At 41.0% G+C, this 18,903-nt stretch overlaps 1 protein-coding gene across 2 annotated transcripts in view; it reads right to left on the reverse strand.

Moving 5' to 3' along the window:
- Nucleotides 1-18,903, reverse strand: part of LOC134969443 (cadherin-8) — a 572,329-nt gene that overhangs the window by 42,096 nt on the left and 511,330 nt on the right. For both annotated transcript variants that reach the window (XM_063945395.1, XM_063945396.1), the window contains 2 exons: nt 10,687-10,808; nt 2,035-2,152 (listed from right to left, as the gene is read on the reverse strand). In XM_063945395.1, coding sequence (XP_063801465.1) covers nt 2,035-2,152; nt 10,687-10,808 — 240 coding nt within the window. The remainder of the gene's footprint in view (nt 1-2,034; nt 2,153-10,686; nt 10,809-18,903) is intronic.

The raw sequence follows: 18,903 nt of genomic DNA on the forward strand, positions 1-18,903 counted from the left end.
CTGTGGTGTGTGGGCAATGACACCTGCAGCTGTCGAAATCATCAGCTGCAGGTGTCGGAATGGCTGCATCCCTGTCACCTTGCACACACCACCAGTGTCATACATGGGGGAGTTGATACCGCTTCTCCCCCATGATAGAGGATCCTACATTCACCCCTAAATGCCCAGCTCCGCAGACACTGCCTTACTCTGTGATTGGCTTGAGTAAGAGTAGGAATTACAGCCGTAGCATTGTGTAACTAATTATAGTGCCTGATTCTGATTTGAAAGCAGAGCAAAAAAAAGCAAGTAACTTTATACTGGGAACAAACCACATTGCAATGCAAATGGAGGAAATACATTTGTTCAGTATTTTGTCTGTACAGGATAAATACTTGCTGCTTTTGCAGGTAGGTCACAAATGTTAGACAACTTTGTTTTTACAATGCAATTTAAATTTCAGTTTGGACACACTCCACCCAAATCTAGCTCTCTCTGCACATGTTACATCTGCCCCACTTGCAGTGCAACAAGGTTTTGTGTAACCTCTGCCTCTGAATCCCCTTTTTTTCATGGCATGTGGAGCTCTGCTTTTGAAAGGTATTAACCACTTAACTGACGATTTATTTCACCAAAAACCGCTCCAAAATTGTTGGGTTTTTTTTTTACGAGTGAATTAGGTGAAGAACATGAATTTAACCTATCCAAAATTATTTTAGTAAAAAAAAAAAGAAAGAAAAAATTATTTTATTTTATTTTTTAAAAATATTTTTCAAATATCGAAACATCGACCGGAAACATCGTAACCATCAGAACATTGGACATCGCGACCATTGTGGCCTCCAGGTATACAGGGGGGACTGGGGGTGGCTTAGGAGGGTGAATTTACACTCCCCAGCGGCTGCCATTGTCTGCAGCCGCTGGAGGGGGGGATCCTGCCGTGCTGACCAATCAGCAGTGATCGGCAACACGGCAATCAGCACGGGAGACTGCAGGGAGGCAAAATATATCCATACTGTATGTGTACTATTGTCTTAATATTTTTGCTTTGTTTGTTTTTAATTTAAATTGCATTTCTGCATTTACACTAAGGGGGTAATTCAGACCTGATGATAGCAGCAAATATGTTAGCAGTTGGGCAAAACCATGTGCTCTGCAGGGGGGGGGGGCAGATATAACATTTGCAGAGAGAGTTAGATTTAGGTGGGTTATATTTATATTGTTTCTGTGCAGGGTAAATACTGGCTGCTTTATTTTTTACACTGCAATTTAGATTTCAGTTTGAACACACCCTACCCAAATCTAGCTCTCTCTGCACATATTATATCTGCACCCTCTGCAGTGCACATGGGCCCTCATTCCGAGTTGTTCGCTCGCTAGCTGCTTTTAGCAGCATTGCACACGCTAAGCCGCTCTCCCTCTGGGAGTGTATCTTAGCTTAGCAGAATTGCGAACGAAAGATTCTCAAAATTGCGAATAGAAATTTCTTAGCAGTTTCTGAGTAGCTCGACACTTACTCTGCCACTGCGATCAGTTCAGTCAGTTTTGTTCCTGGTTTGACGTCACAAACACACCCAGCGTTCGCCCAGGCACTCCCCCGTTTCTTCAGACACTCCCGCATTTTTCCCAGAAACGGCAGCGTTTTTTCACACACACCCATAAAACGGCCAGTTTCCGCCCAGAAACACCCACTTCCTGTCAATCACACTCGATCACCAGAACAAAGAAAAATCCTCGTGATGCCGTGAGTAAAATACCTAACTGTTGAGTAAAATAACTAAGCGCATGCACTCTGCGAACATTGCTCATGCGCAGTAAGCGACTAATCGCAATATAGAGAAAATCGGCAACGAGCGAACAACTCGGAATGAGGGCCATGGTTTTGTCCAACTGCTAACTAATTTGCTGCTACGATCAGGTTAAAATTACCCCTTATGACAGTGCAAAATATTCAGTAGATAGGGAATACAGTTTGGTATATTTAAACCAACCAGCTCGGCACATTAATATTCACTTAATCATTTGATTGACTTGTTCATTAGTTCACATAATTACCTTCATTATTTTTGATGGTGAAGTTTGGGTTATTGACCATTTCAGGTAGAAGACTGTAGAAGAAGAAGTGGCCATTTCTTGGGTCATCCTTGTCAATAGCGCTGACTGTCTGAATAATCTGCAAGGATAGCAAAATTGTAAAATGGTTCACTGCTATATATTGAAAATTAAGACTTCAATACATCAATAGAACAACTAAAAGGGCTGATAAAGCTGTACAATCCATTAATGAAACAAAGTTTGTTTTAATGTGTAGAAAACAGTAGAATGCTTGCCTTTAAATCAATTTAATATATAAGAAAACCTTATAAGATTTACAGCTTATAAGAAAGCAGTTGAATTAAAGGTTAAGGCCCAGATTTATCAAAGCCTGGAGAGAGATAAAGTAGAGAGAAAGAGAAAGTACCAACCAATCAGCTCCTAACTGCTATGTAACAGGCTGTGTTGGAAAAATGGCAGTTATGAGCTGATTGGGTAGTACTTTGGGGGAGATGTACTAAGCCTTAAAAAGTGATAAATTGTAAGGTGATAAAGTACCAGCCAATCAGCTCCTTATTGTCATGTCACAGGTTGGGTTTGAAAAAAGACAAGAGCTGGTTGTTTAGTACTTTATCACCGTGCAATTTATCACTTTTCAAGTCTTAGTACATCTGGCCTTTTATCTGTATCCACTTTATCTCCAAGCTTTGATAAATTTGGTCCTTGCTTTTTTATTACAGTGTTACCAGGCTGGATTTAACACTGTATACAAACTGAAGTAATGCACTTTTTGACCTTCCCAATGGTTCAGTACAGTTAATGGGAATGAAACATCTTTATCTTACATGGATGGTTTATAATAACCCCACATTCGCCTTTGGGATGCATCCTTATAATTCAGGTTCACTATAAGATGTTCCTAACATATCCTTCCTTCCATCACACTAACAGAAATATGATGATTACTGTCCTGCTATTCTCATTATTCCCGAGATGCAACCCATACACTTCTCACAAATGACCATGGTGGTATCTATCTCGGGAGATTACAGGATGTTATTGGACGTGTAATATCACTAACAATTCACCACTGTAGCATCCAATTGGATCTCTCAAGTTTTTACAATGTATCTGCCTAGTATGGGGGAGGGGGGTAGTAATCTCTGTCAACTTTCAAATGTTCCCCTCATTTGGATGCAGCCGATCACTGTGTGTCTCGCCATTAGTTTTAAATTATGCAATTCTCTGAGAATCGTAACCCCCCCTCCCTTCTTGACACATTTAACTAAGAGACTATGCAAGATGTATGAAGGTGACCCACTGTTATGGGGACAAAATTTTAGAGAGTAGATAGGTATGCCAGGAGCAGCAAAGTATCAGTGATGGGACCATTACCTTTTCTCTAGACTGGTAGATATGTTAAATACTCTAGTACTGACATTCCTTGTTATTATAAATACAACCCTGTAGGTCTTTATCTGAAGCACTAGTTGTAGTTTTACTGAAACAGGGTGAGGTTGCTCTGGTCCCTCACTCTTACCGCCCTACCGTCCTATCTCCACAGATGTGAAAATACTAGCTATGGTCATTGCTCTTCGCTTGGGTCAGGTCATAACTTTGATTGTCCATCCAGATCAGACAGGTTTCACGCCGGGAAATTCACGACCATTAACCTGTGGTGCTTATTTTTCCATCTTCAAGCTTTCTATGGGGATAAAGTCAGAGCGATTGTTGTTTCTCTTGATGTTGCCAAAGCATTGATTTAATCAAGGGTCCCTTCCTCTGGGAAGCACTGATCCAGTTTGGTGTGTTGACCCAGTTGTTACTTAGAACATTTCCCTGTAATTGGAGTATTTAAAGTATAGATTGCATGGCTGGCACCAGCTGCAACTGGTAAGGTGACCCTTATTCAAATGGTTATACAACTTAAGTTATTATAAGTCTTTCATAATTCCCCAGTTTTTCTTCCTCTACGTATATTCCCACAAATTGATCCTCTCTGATATGGATGAACCATCGCCCTCACATTAAACTACATACTCTTAGAAGGCCCCATGCTTCTGATCATGATATAGCCTTACCTAATTTTAAATAATACTATTTTGCATCAGAGTTGGCACATCTCCAGGGGTGGGTGCAGGTTGGGGAGTTCATTATTGGTTGCCGAAAGTATATAATCCCAGGTAGCGCTTTATAATACATATGATGACAGTGAGTATAGATTAATGATATTTAATGAAAATGTATAAACCTCCCGGGGGAATATATATAAAAAATGCTCTTAACAGACATATAAAAATACCACGGTGTAATTCACAGAATAAATTCAAGAAATACAGAATTAAATAATTTGGCGCCTGGTTAGTAGACTACTGGGCTACTCTGCTTTAAACTTAGACTCTGATACTCCTTTATCGATAACAGACAAATTGAGGGAGTTGCGGAATTTGCAGATCGATTTTGCCTGGGGATATTGGTGAGTGGTGTCCATAGGGAAATTATACAGTATGAAGATGGCATTTTAAAATGTTTTTCTAATCTAATCTGAGTTCAGAATTTGCACTACCCTGGAGTAATTTTTTTTCCATTATTTGAAGCTACGTCATGCCGTACAAGTCCAGTTCCCTGAAGGCATGCCTGCTTTGTTGGAATCTCCCATAAAGAAATTTCTATGTACCCTGGGCCCTAGGCAACTGATTTCTTGCCTATAATTATCTATTGGTTTCCCTGCACTCTGACCCACTGACTATGCTCTGGGATCGGTGGGAGGTAGATGTGGTCCATTTAAGTGATACTGATTGGGATTTAGCACTAGGTGGTCCCTCAGAGGCCACTATGTCTGAACGTTTCCTGCAAATTCACACTTCCCTTTTTGCTTCATTTGGCACAAAATGTTTAACATGGCTAAGACGCTACACCATGAGTAGCCATTGGATGGATTCTCAATTTCTACTTTTTCTGTCACAAAACAAATTATATAAAGTAGCAGATTAAAGTAGCGTATCTTAAGAAAAATCATAGCAATACAGCTTAATTGGGGAAAGGTGTATGTGGACACATCTTTATCTCACCCCAACTCTATTATTTCGATTTGGCGGGAGAGACTCCTCTATATGTCCCAAATGCACAGCAGTGGAGGGTACATTTTGGCATCTCCTATGGACCTGCCCACAGGTTTCTGATTTTTGGGATAAAGTAACCAGGGCTATTTCCTCCACAGTAGTGTCTCTCTCACTGATGGATCCTTTGATGTGTCTTTTGGGTACCCTAGATGACCAACAACTTGATAAGTTTCTCAAACTATATATGTGCTTAATAACCTAGCTTTGGCAGAGGTTGCATCAAAAGGGTTTGGATGGCCTCTAGAGGTTCTGTCTTTAATAGCTGGGTTCTCCTGGTAAATAACACTGTCGCTCATGAAAAATGTATATATACCAGTCATAATACTCCATCAAATTTTGAGCGCACCTGGCTCCTTGGTTAAATTCCCCATATAACGCTGTTGTGCAAGTAGGGCGCTTCCTTTCACGAATCCCTGTCCACAGCCAGTCCCCTAATATGGCCCTTTAACACTGATGCTATTGCTAATCTTTAAGTAGGCCCACTGGATATTGCAGTTTCTTAAGTTGCTAATGTAGAAACCCTGTCATGTTTTCACTACTTTTTGACTTGTACAATAATCTGTATTTCCACTTTGTTCCTTGCAACAGTAATTCCTCATGTTTGGTATGTTATTGTTCTTTATTTCTTTTCTTTTTTTCTTATGTATTTCCTTACTAGGTTTATGTATAAAGTAGTGATGAGCGGATTCGGTTTTACTCGGTTCTTAAAACGGCATCTTATTGGCTCATGGATGTCACGTGTTTTGGATAGCCAATAAGATGCAGTTTTTAGAACCGAGTAAAACCGAGTAAAATCGAATCCGTTCATCACTAGTAAAAAGACAAAGGGGGTAATTCAGAGTTGATCAAATTTGTTAGCAGAAGGGCAAAACCATGGCCCTCATTCGTTTGCAGCGCATTGATTAGGTAAAAAAGCGGAACTTCTGCGCATGCGTATAGGGCGCAGTGCGCATGCGCAACGTACTTTCACAAAAGCCGATGCAGTTTCACACAAGGTCTAGCGATGCTTTTCAGTCGCACTGCTGGCCGCAGAGTGATTGACAGGAAGTGGGTGTTTCTGGGTGGTAACTGACCGTTTTTGGGGAGTGTGTGTAAAAACGCAGGCGTGTCGGATAAAAATGCAGGAGTGGCTGGGGAAACGTAGGTGTGGCTGGCCGAACGCAGGGCGTGTTTGTGACGTCAAAACAGGAACTAAACAGACTGAAGTGATCGCTAGCTAGGAGTAAGTCTTGAGCTACTCAGAAACTGCACAATCTTTTTTTGTAGCAGTGCTGCTATCCTTTCGGTCGCACTTCTGCTAAGCTAAGATACACTCCCAGAGGGCGGCAGCTTAGCGTATGCACTGCTGCAGAGAGAGTTAGATTTGGGTGTGGTGTGTTCAAGCTGAAATCTAAATTGCAGTGTAAAAATAAAGCAGCCAGTATTTACCCTGCACAGAAACAAAATAACCCACCCAAATCTAACTTTCTCTGCACATGTTATATCTGCCTCTTCCTGCAGTGCACATGGTTTTGCCCATCTGCTAACAAATTTGCTGCTGCGATCAACTCTGAATTACCCCCAAAGTAATAATCTTCCTGACTATTGCTCCATACTTAGGATTGCCAAACTATCGATTTAATCAGGGACACTTATGTTCAACACAGTATCTGTGGCTGGCTTAATACAAGCCTGCCTTTTGCCTGGTTTTAATCAACCACAGAAGGTGTGTAATACCCCTTTCACACCAGCACCTCTGAACATGGGTTTTTGGCACATGAACGCGCATAACCCGTGTTCATGTGCGGTATGAAAGGGTGCTTGGGTTGAAATACCGGGTCCAGTGACCCGGTATTTCAGCCCGGCTCACTGTGCGGTGTGAACAGGAGCCGAGTCTATGCGACCCGGCTCCCGTTCATTCTCTATGTATAGGCAGCGCTTGGAGATCATGTGAACTCTAGCGTCGCCCCCGCCGCATCACCGTTGATGTCAGCAACCCGGCAATATGCAAGGCTGCTGACTGCGGTATGAAAGGCGCCTAACCCGGGAATGTCCCTGAATGATCCCAGGACCGTATTCTCGGGTAAGTTCCGCAGCTTTTGGTATGAAAGTGGTATTAATCATAGGTGTCCAGAATTAAAGGGATAGTATGGCATGCCTACCCATACTTGATATGCTGCCGATTTGGCTATACTCTTAGGGGTTTATTTTCTAAAGGCCAATTTTCATCTATTTGAATTGATTTCAAATTGATGAAATTCGATCTCAGTTTATGTTAATGAGTTTCATGGGCTGGAACTAACAGATGATTTGTGTTACTAATTTTTAAATGTTAGTAAAAGTGTGTTTCAGCCCTGGAAATACAACATCGATTTAGGTTGATTTCTTTGATTTGGAACCGATAATCGACTTTAAGTAAATGGATTGGTAACACAGGGATCCTGGGATTGAGATGCTCCGGAAGGGGAGCGAGCGAAACAAAGCTCCTTGCGGGCTCCATGGCAAGCTGCCCTCGCCACAGGTTCTATTCCAACTCTATGGGTGTTGTGGACACCCAAGAGTGTGAACAGTCCCTGTTAGTCAGCATGCCAACTATAGGGATTGTGAGGGTGCGGGATCTAGGTGCCGGTATGGTGACTTGCAGTCTCCTGACCGCCGGTCACATAACTACATCCCTAAGTAAATATACCCTTAGAATCCATTGACATTTTAACGGATAATAGATATACACACAGGTCTCTGTTTCTTTGCAGAGGAAGAGGATTTAATTCTTAATGCTTGGTAGGAATTATAGAGCATATATACAATATGGGTTCAGTGTTCAAGCAGATACCTTTTAGTTGGTATACATTAGATGCATGTCAATGATTTACAGCCCTTTCAAACTCCCATAGGTTGCCTGTTTTTCGCTCTAGGTTGACCACATGAAGTATAAGCCTAAGGGTGTTTTGAAAGCTCTATAAACCAACAATATAAAACTACTGTATTACATCATCGCACTAAAAGGTACCTCAACCTACCAAGTTCATAAAAAATGTAATACATCAAGAAATGAGTTCAGAGATGAAGGATGTGAAGATTCCTTGTGTCATATCCAGCTTTAAAGCATTTAATCACAGTGAATACAATGAATGGATAGATAAGATGAGTAAATAAAAAAAAAAGCAAAATGTACACAGCTGAATGTTTTTTCATTGTTTGATTTTTAATTGTACCGTCAGCCTGTGTCCCTGTCTGGTAATTGGTTAATAATTATTACAGTCACATCGAGTATTTCCCAGTACATTTCACTGCTACATCAGTTTATGGAATGTAAAGAAATAGGAAAAAAATGCATATGTACCCATTAAATAACCTATGTCAATGAAGCACAAGCTGACACAATTATTGGCAGAGCTATTGTTGTGATTCTTTGTTCCGTTGTTAGGACGCTGGAAAGCAGTGGGTTAAGTAAGCTCTTATGACCACTCTGTGTAGCGCAAGTAGCTGGAAAGCTCATATACAAAACATTCTATGGCCTTTAAAAGCATCATCTCTACCTAAGAGTTTATTGATTTTCTCTTGACAAATTCTATTTTATACTAGTTAACATGGAATTTTTTCTCCTTCTTTGAATTTTAATAGAAATAACTATGAGCTCTCTATTTGTAGGAAATAAATGGAATGAAGTAGTCAAAACTCCCTAAATGTGACTTGTAAGTTTGCTAGATATGTAGTAGAGGGAGGGTTGGGAATATTTTGTTTGTGTGGAACATCTCCTATTATAGCAATGACATATTTTTAGATGTTTTATGATACAGGTTGAGTATCCCATATCCAAATATCCGAAATACGGAATATTCCGAAATACGGACTTTTTTGAGCGAGAGTGAGATAGTGAAACCTTTGTTTTCTGATGGCTCAATGTACACAAACTTTGTTTAATACACACAGTTATTAAAAATATTGTATTAAATGACCTTCAGACTGTGTATATAAGGTGTATATGAAACATAAATGAATTGTGTGAATGTAGACATACTTTGTTTAATGCACAAAGTTATAAAAAATATTGGCTAAAATGACGTTTAGGCTGTGTGTATAAGGTGCATATAAAACATAAACGCATTATGTGCTTAGATTTAGGTCCCATCGCCATGGTATCTCATTATGGTATGCAATTATTCCAAAATACGGAAAAATCCGATATCCAAAATACCTCTGGTCCCAAGCATTTTGGATAAGGGATACTCAACCTGTATCTCTGAAAACACTAAAAAGATCACAGAAATCGAAATATGGAAAAGTCTGTCTTCTATCTATTTGCCTGATGTTATAAAGTATATATTACTTATTGAGTGGGTGGTGCAGTGTCGAATGAAAGTAGTTTGTGTGTGTGTGTGTGTGTGTGTGTGTGTGTGTGTGTGTGTGTGTGTGTGTTGTGTGTATATATATATATATATATATAGAAATAACAATGTCCTTGTAGAGAGGGATTCATCCACTCCCAATAGTGAAGGAACAGGCGGCACTCCAAGGGTCTTGTGAAAGCAAACTTGTATTCAAAACAAATAAATTAAGTAAATGGCATATTGTAGCCAACGTTTCAGCACCGCGTAGGGCGCTTTTTTCAAGGCAATACGCTGTGAAACTCGTTATCGCTCTGTTTACTTTGCATTCCCAGCATGTTCTGTCACTGTGGTGTTCAAGTTACCTTGGTAACGTCCTCACGTTGGTGTGATGACGTCATCAGCGGGCGCCAAGCTCCGGAAGCTGCATGTGGCGCCGACGAGCGGGCTCTCTCCTATTCATGTGGTGGCGGGTATATAGGTAAGTCACTTGTCTATGTATGTTTGTGTATCCTGATGACAAACCAATAAAGGTCTGAAACGTTGATCTATACATTAGTATCGCTGTGTCTGTGTCCTGAGTGCCGCTTCCAAGTCCTGAGTATATATATATATATATATATATATATATAATATAGTGAATAGAAGTTTTGTATACAGTATTTTTAACTGATGTGGTAGTGTATATATGCTGTATACAGTAGGTGTTTTATGTACAGTACAGCATAAATCGGACATGGGTGTAGAACTGCAAGGTTGTGGCTGGAGAGAATCCAGGTCAGGTATTACTTGAGGCCATTGTTGAGTAGCAGCTGATTGCAGGCACCTGTCAGTTGCTGGTACAAGGGCTTCAGACACAAAGAACATTGCTCCTGATGGTGGGCAAGCTGCCCAGGTGATAGGCCAGAGGGAGGTTACTGTTAGGTGTCCTGGACCTTATTGTCTACTGAAGAATTGTGTTTGTTGTATTTGAAGACTCTGACATATCTTGGATTTTGCTCTGGTCTGTGTGATACCTGTCACATTATGCTATGTGTGTGTACAGCAGTATAGATGTAGAGTGAATAAATGCAATATACTATAGTTGTGTGATGTGAGTATGCAATGTTATATACTGTAGGTGTGCAGTGTGTATATGCCATATAGATGTACTCTCTGTGGATGGTCTAACGTTGCATACTGAAAAAGGAACACAATAGAAACTCACACATGAAAAATTTAGATATGGATTTTTTTCTACTTACTTGCCCAGGTTTGCCATTCTCACACAAAAATGCTTCATAATCTGTTGCAAATTCAGGAGCATTATCATTGACATCAAGAACCTTAATTGCAACTTGCACCCTTGATATTTGACTGTGGTTTCCTAAAGGGAAAAAAATGAGCAAAACATGTTAAGCTCTAAAGGATGGCAACGATTCTATATCAATTTAAATCAAATACATATAAAACATGTTTAACTTAAGTGAATTGCATTAGCTGTTAAATATCTGGAGTTAAATTGAAGGAATGAAATGAGCCAACATTTCGAATCCTCTGCATAAATCTTTAGTGCAAGCAGCGTTTATTTGGGTTGCAGTTGATGAAGACCTTCGAGGAACAAATAAGACATTTTTACGTGATAATATTTACCCTGTTTTACTGATAGTATTCATTATGCATCCAATTTGTTTAAAAATAAAATGAATGCTTTTTTTTTGCTTTATTTTTAGCACACTGCACAGATTCAATTTGAAAGTTGTTTTGACTGAACATACCTTATATTATATTAGCATAGCAAATAGCATTATGGGTAGTTGTTTACTAAAGATTTTTAATGAGTGATGAAAAGTTGTTTTTCTTTTTTCGAAGTGACAATAATGCCATGCAACACTAAAATCTGGCAACAACTCAGTTGATGTTTATAAACACTTTATTGTCTTTTTAAACATTTGAATTTTCCAATACAGTCAATTTATTATTGAAGATTAAATGGTTAACTAACAATACTGCGGTTATTAAAATAAAACACAAAACTAAAAAGTGTGGTCTGGTGTTTAACAAACTTATGCCCTTATTTATCAATGAGGGATAAATTTCAGTGTGAGCGATAAATTGCACCAGCCAACCAGCTCCTGTCATTTTTCAAACACAGCCTGTGACATGGAATTTAGGAGCTGATTGGTTGGTACAATTTGTCACTCACAGTGAAATTTATCACTCATTGATAAATAAGGGCATTAATGAACTAAGAAAAAGTAAAAAGTCTAAAGTTTTGTAAACCTATCACCTCTGAAATATACTGTGCACATTGACCATGCTGAATGCGTGCACGGTGCAGTGCTAATACTGTACTGTAGGCAGTGTCGGACTGGCGCATGAAAGGTCCACTGGGGAAATGCAGTGCTAGTGGCCCATGCTTAGAGGGTTGCCCTACCATTAGTGCTTCGCAGGGCCGGTGCTAGGGGGTTCGGCGCCCTCCTGCAAACTATAAATTTGCGCCCTCCCATACTTTACAAAGGGGCAGCGCACATAATGCCCCCTGTAGCAGTGACACGTATACACATAATGCTCCCTGTAGTAGTGCCGCTTACACACGTAACGCCCCCTGTACCAGTGACGCTTACACACATAACGCCCCCTGTACCAGTGACGCTTACACATGTAACGCCCCCTGTACCAGTGACGCTTACACATGTAACGCCCCCTGTACCAGTGACGCTTACACATGTAACGCCCCCTGTAGCAGTGACGCTTAAACACATAACTACCCCTTTAGCAGTGATGTTTACACAAGTAACGCCCACAGTACTATTGACGCTTACACACGTAACGCCCCCTGTAGCAGTGACGCTTATACACGCAATGCCACCTTTACCAGTGACGCTTACACATATTATGCCGCACAGTCACACATACACACACACACAGATACACACACACACACACACACATACATACTGTACATACAGTACACACATATACAGTCACACATATATTACACACACACACACACACACACACACACACACACACACACACACACACATACATACACACATACTTTCACTCACTCACTCTTTTTCCATCCTATTACCTAAGGAAGTCTGGCAGGCCGGAGCTGGAGCAGATCATTCTCCTGTTCAGCATGGTCCCATGAAGCTCCGCCCCCCAGTTCCATGTAGCTCCACCTCCTTTTAGGTCTGCACACTGCACAGACACAGGGGAGGAAAGAGGAGGCTTCATGCTGCCGGTGCCGCTGCCTGTCATAAAGTGTGACAGGCACAGCAGCAGCCGGGAGCAGTAGCCGGGGGACATCAGCTCAGTACAGGGATGCAGCACAGGGAGAGCGCCTCTCCAGCCCCTCGCGCCTCCCTGCACTGCATCCCTTTGCTGAGCGGCTTGCGCCGGATCTTGTGCTTGGTTTGAGCCCCTTGATAAACATACTGTATATAGTAAATACCTCTAGTGCATGCATGAAAATGTACCAGATTAACAACAGTAATGCACTGTACAATAAACCATAGTCCTTTGCAGTATATTGTAACATATGTATAATGTATAATTCAAGTGCACAGTCTGGAACCTGATCCCTAGAGGAGGGGGTGCCCTCCCCTCCCTAGGGTGGCGCAGGGCCCACCCTCTTCCCACCCCGGCAGTGGGGCCAACCGGTGGTTTCCCCTGTACCTCTGAGGGCCAGTCCGACCCTGACTGTAGGTATCTCACCTTCACTGTGCAGCTACGAATGCATGTTAGAAATCAATGCACCGAGGAAGCTGTATGCATCATAACTGTCATGTTCTCTGTTATTTTACAAGCCTTTTTAATTTTTTTTATTGAGAAGGCTATAAATCAACAAAACAATACAACAGTGTAAGAAAGAAGTACCAAAAACTACCAGCTCTGGTTACACCCCTGGCCTGGACTGCAGATTTGATAATTTAGTGTAGCTGACGCCAAAGGCTACCTGATTAAGGTAATTCAATCTTACCATAAGTCATCTGTAATAACATCAGAGTTCAACGGCCGTGCGGAAAAGCGCCCGAACATGGAAAAAATTTTTAAAGAGGCAATCACTTACAAGGCATGGTGTTGCTTTGTAAGTGATTGTACCTTTAAAAAAATGTCTGAGTTTAGCCGGCATCCCGCACGGTCGTCGAACTCGGGCGTAATTACATGTGGCCCCCACGAGTCTACACAGAGAAGGCCTGGGGATTCATTTTGAGCAGAAACAGTAGGTTGTTCCACAGAGGCTACAGTGAAGCTGTTCTGGAGAGAAGATGGTGAGTAGTTGTTACAACATCCCACGAACAAAAGAGAAAGAAACCACACAGAAAGCTAGTATAATATAATTGACTCAATATCCAGGGATGGAGTTAATACTGTATGTGCCATTATATATTTGAATATATGATATACAGATGTGTCCTCAAACATGCTGCAGTCATGCTAAACAGCCTTTGAAGTCACACCATGCCGTGGCAGAACTTGGTTGCGCCAAGCATCTTTTTTTGCATTTTTTTCTGTGAAAAGGCGTCTTAGATTCACAAGCAGCTTCTGCCGATTAAAATTATATGCGGCATGCCTTTATTCTTTATGTAATTGTGGCTCTATCTGCATCCGAAATGCCACGAATCATTGTATAGTATTTTGTATGCAAATACAGTTGCAGCCACACAAAGAATATAGGCAAGCTGCATATCATTTGCATCCTATTACATTACTTTGGTTCTAATACCCATTTTCATGAGAAAAAGTGCAAAAAAAGATGTTTGGCGCTACCGAGTCATACAGCACTCACGCGTTATGTGTAACAGCACCAAATTGAGTCTCGAAAACAAACTGTATTCCAAAAGGGCATTCTAGGTCACAAATAATGGGAAACCACTTAAAAAATAACTTTTTATTGAATGGATGTTAAAAAATAACACACACACATTATGCTAGAACACGTGGCATACGGCACAGCGAAATATCTAATGTGAATGAAATGTGTGAAAAATTAAAATAAATCAAAGTGACACAGATAACACAGTATATAATAAAATCACATACTGTACTATAGTAATAAATGTCTATTCCAGAAATAACTACAAAGACCCTATGTTTTTGTATTTGCACCAATTGCTTTGCCACATGCTTTGCTCCAGATGCTGTCAAAGTTCCTGTATTTTTTCTTTTGCTACAAACTTAGGGGTAAATTTACTAAGGTGGGAGTTTTTTTAGAACTAGTGATGTTGCCCATAGCAACCAATCAGATTCTACCTAACATTGATCAAGCTGCTTCTAGAAGATAATAGATAGAATCTGATTGGTTGCTATAGGCAACATCACTAGTTCTAAAAAAAACTCCCACCTTAGTAAATTTACCCCTTAGAGTCAGCTGTTTGTTTTTTTAAAGTACCCACATGTAAACATTTAGGGAACCATTTAGGGAAATGTTGGTCCAGATGGATACGCCCATGGCAGAAGAAATAAAAATGTAACTTGAAACGTAAGTCTACTATTCGCTCTTAATTGCCTATTGGTTAATTCATTGATTTTATATTGTTTTAAGGGACAAAAGGATTATCTCATAACATCCATCCGGATGATGCAAAAGAAAATGTCAATAAAAGTATTTGCAAGCAGAAGGAACCTGATGCAGAGTGGAATTTACTGTATGTCTGTTTGCAAAGTGTATCATGAGTGTATTCACATTGCGCATGCTCCTGAACTGAGTGTTTGCAAGTAAGGACAATGCAGAGCTTTATGCATTTCGATTGTGTGTCCACTTCTGAAGGAAGATCAGTAACTGGGCTGTAACAGGTGAACTCACATAGGCAGGGCCGCTGATACGCCTTGCAAGCCTAGGTGATGTGGGGGGCGTAGCTACAGGAGGGCCGGGGTTATAGCCCCATCTCTTAGGGGTCTATTTACTAAGCCTTGGAGAAAGATAAAGTGGATGGAGATAAAGTACCAGCCAATCAGTTGCTAACGGCCATGTCACAGGCTGGATTTGAAAAATGACAGATAGGAGCTGATTGGATTGTACTTTATCTCCATTCACTTTATTTCCATCCAAGGCTTAGTAAATAGACCCTTACGTCTCTTAAATGTTTAGGTTAGACACCTCTGCAAAGTGGCATGGGCACAACATTGCAGGGAAACCTTCATGTCATAGTGAGGGTATAGCTACGCCTCTCTGCAATTCCCAGGCCCCTACAGAGATCAGTACCAGCATAGCTCGCCATCTCAGTGCCACCTGCACATAACTGAAGATCAATAAGGCTGTGTTAATGGAATTACAGGCTATGCAGAGTTGGGTGTACAGTAACATGCGCGTTTCCAGGAGCATCTTATGCATCTAGTATAGCGCAAGTGTGATCACATTTATTGATGACTAGTAATAAAAACCTGTTTGAACAGGGGAAAAGGAACCGAAAGACAACTCTGTATACCGGTGAATAAACACATTTGTTTCTGTGCAAGATATGCAGGGGCACATACAGATGTGTCTTCATAATATACACATAGCATCTATACGCCATGGGTGGTCTTCAGTATGCCGACTGACGGGATCCCGGCGCACAGTATACCGGCGCCGGGATCCCGACAGCCGGCATACCGACACACCGTGCCCGTAGCGTGGCGAGTGCAGCGAGCCCGCAAGGGGCTCATTTGCGCTCGCCACACTGTCGGTAAGCCGGCGGTCGGGCTCCCGGCGCCGGTATGCTGGTCGCCGGGAGCCCGACCGCCGGCATATCGTAGTGAACCCATATGCCATACGGCATGAAATGCCCGAGTAACACACTGTATATTTCTTTATAATTTACATCTCAATCCCAGTTGTTTTATTAATGCGAATACGATGCACATTTTGAGTGAGAAAGACACTGGCGCACCGAGAAGGGCTATTTGCCATGACTTAAGCAACTGTAAATGAGGACACACCTGTATGACTGTTTTTTTTTCAACCCCATATTAGGCCGCCAAGTTACAATCCTGTGCGCTGCCTGCATACAGTATATATCAGGAGAAAACATATCCGTCCTACACAATATCTACCTTGCTGTATTTGCACTGCAGGATGCAAATGGTATCCGGATGATAGGTTGACAGTTAAAAGGTTGACAAACAATAGGTCGATACCAAATTGTCGACTACATATGGTTGACATGGTCAAAAGGTTGACAGGTTCAACTGGTTGACATGACAGTGGTCGACACATCATATAGTCAACATAAGGTTTTTAGTTGTTTATTTTTTAGGACTTTTTCATTCTCTATCATCCACATAGACTACAACTGAGAATTGTAAACTTGCCCAAAGCATGGCGAGTGTAGCCAGCCATGTGAGGGGACGTGGTGCACTAATTAGGGGTCCACATGCTGGAAGGGAAATTTTAACACAAAAAAACTCATGTCGACCATTTCAGGTGGCGACCATTTCCGTGTCGACCCTGTCGACATTTTCACCATGTTGATCTTGTGCATATTGACCATTTGGTGTCAACCTTCTGACTGTCGACCCTTTGATCCATAACAGATGCAAACACAGTGCCAATGAGTAGAGAGCCTTAGATAGGCAACTTACGAGTTGCCGGCAAGCTTATACAGCTTACCACAAGTAGAAAAAAATCTAACAACAATTGCATAGTAATAACATAAAAAGACGTAATAAGTGTACCCTATGCTGTTTGTCATGAATAATATTTTTCTTTTTTCCAGCAAACAACAGGACAGTTTTGAGATTAATTCCATGAAGTACCTTTTTATCAATCTATACTTTGAATGCAATTTCCTTGACATACTCTGCTAAAATTGAGACGAGTGACTCGGATCATTTTTGATCTTAGTCATGATTCATTCAATGATTTGATCCAAGGTCTGCTCCCAGAATGAATAGCTTCTCCGAACAAAATATGTTAGAGACTTTCTTTTCCATAATAAAAGACACAAAATGTCAATAGTAATGGCTAAAATGGATCTCTCTTTTGATTTATGAAGCATAGGAAGCATAACATGAGTTTGAGTAATGTATACGACTAATTTGGTCCATTACACTATCACATTTTTTCCTTGGCATACTGTGCTTAATCCATTTTCGTTGTATTGATAGGATACAAGTTGTGTTAAAGCTTTTGCATTGCGGTACCTCTTTACTAGAGATTTGTTTCATGGTGAGAAATTTGGCCTGTAGTATTGTCAGATCCAGTCCCATAATGACTTGCCCAACATCATCTCAGCTCTTGTTCATTTCACATAATGCATAAGCTACAAATACAGTGTAAAATGGCAAAGCAAAAAAGAAACCCACTTTATCCAATGTCTGTAATATAGACTGGAAACTAAATATTTGCAGAGTTTCAAATCATCTGTACTGTCTACTATATATTTCCATTCATAAATGTCTTTTTGTGGTCTTTCTCAATGGACTCCCACCCAGGATGATCCATCTTTAGTTTTCACTTATTGTCCTTCCCACTCTTCACAACTTCCTTTCCTTCAGACTCACCTTCCCTTCATACTCCCCCCCCCCTGTACCTAGTTTCACACGCCAACAGTAAAAACCAAGTGCTTTACTTCACTCATTTAATATCCACTCAATCTTCTTATTCCCAATGTCCCTTTATCATCTCCAATGTATGTGTCTTCTTACCTGCCCAATTACTTCATTTCTCTCTCACACCATAACATTGTCATTCTCTCTTGTAACTGAGAACAAAGTCTCATTAACATCAAACATGATCCGCCAATCATATTTACACCCAACCTCCCCACTCCCTCTGCCTGCTATTTGCCTTCCTGTAGCTCACCTGTCCAGTGGCACATTCTGCTGTGTTCTTATTTCAACTGCTGCCTGTGTACTCTGTCTCTGCTTATTGTCTGCTGTCTGGATCATTTGCTATACAGTACATGTTTACCCCACCTCTGCTTATTGTGTGCTGCCTGGGCCATCTGCTTACACTTTACTTTCCTCTGCTTATTGTCTGGGCCAACTGCTACTCGTGTACACCATCTCTGCTTACTGTCTGATGTCTGGACCAGATGTGACTTGTGTACACCAACTCTTCTTATTATCTGATACCTGGACCAGCTGCTACCTGTGTACACCAACTCTGCTTACTGTCTGCTGCATTGACTGACTGCTACCTGTGTACACTAACTCTGCTTATTTTCTGCTACCTAGACTGATTGTTGCCTGTGTACCTAGACTTTTCTTACTGTCTGCTGCATAGACCAACTGTTGCTTGTGTACCACTATTATGCTTACTGTTTGCTGCCTAGACCAACTGCTACCTGTACAACCTACAATAATATACTCATTCTCTTCCACCTGGATTGACCCCTTGCTGTGGTACAGTAAGTGACTCTGCTGACTGACTTTTGGTTATCACTGAAATTGTGCCCTGCACATTATCATGGTCAGTCATCTGATGTTATATAGCAGTCTATGTACAATGCCGTGGAGAGAGGTAAAGTGGATGTACAGTAGATAAA

Source organism: Pseudophryne corroboree, chromosome 11 (assembly GCF_028390025.1).
Source record: "Pseudophryne corroboree isolate aPseCor3 chromosome 11, aPseCor3.hap2, whole genome shotgun sequence".
NCBI lineage: Eukaryota > Metazoa > Chordata > Amphibia > Anura > Myobatrachidae > Pseudophryne > Pseudophryne corroboree.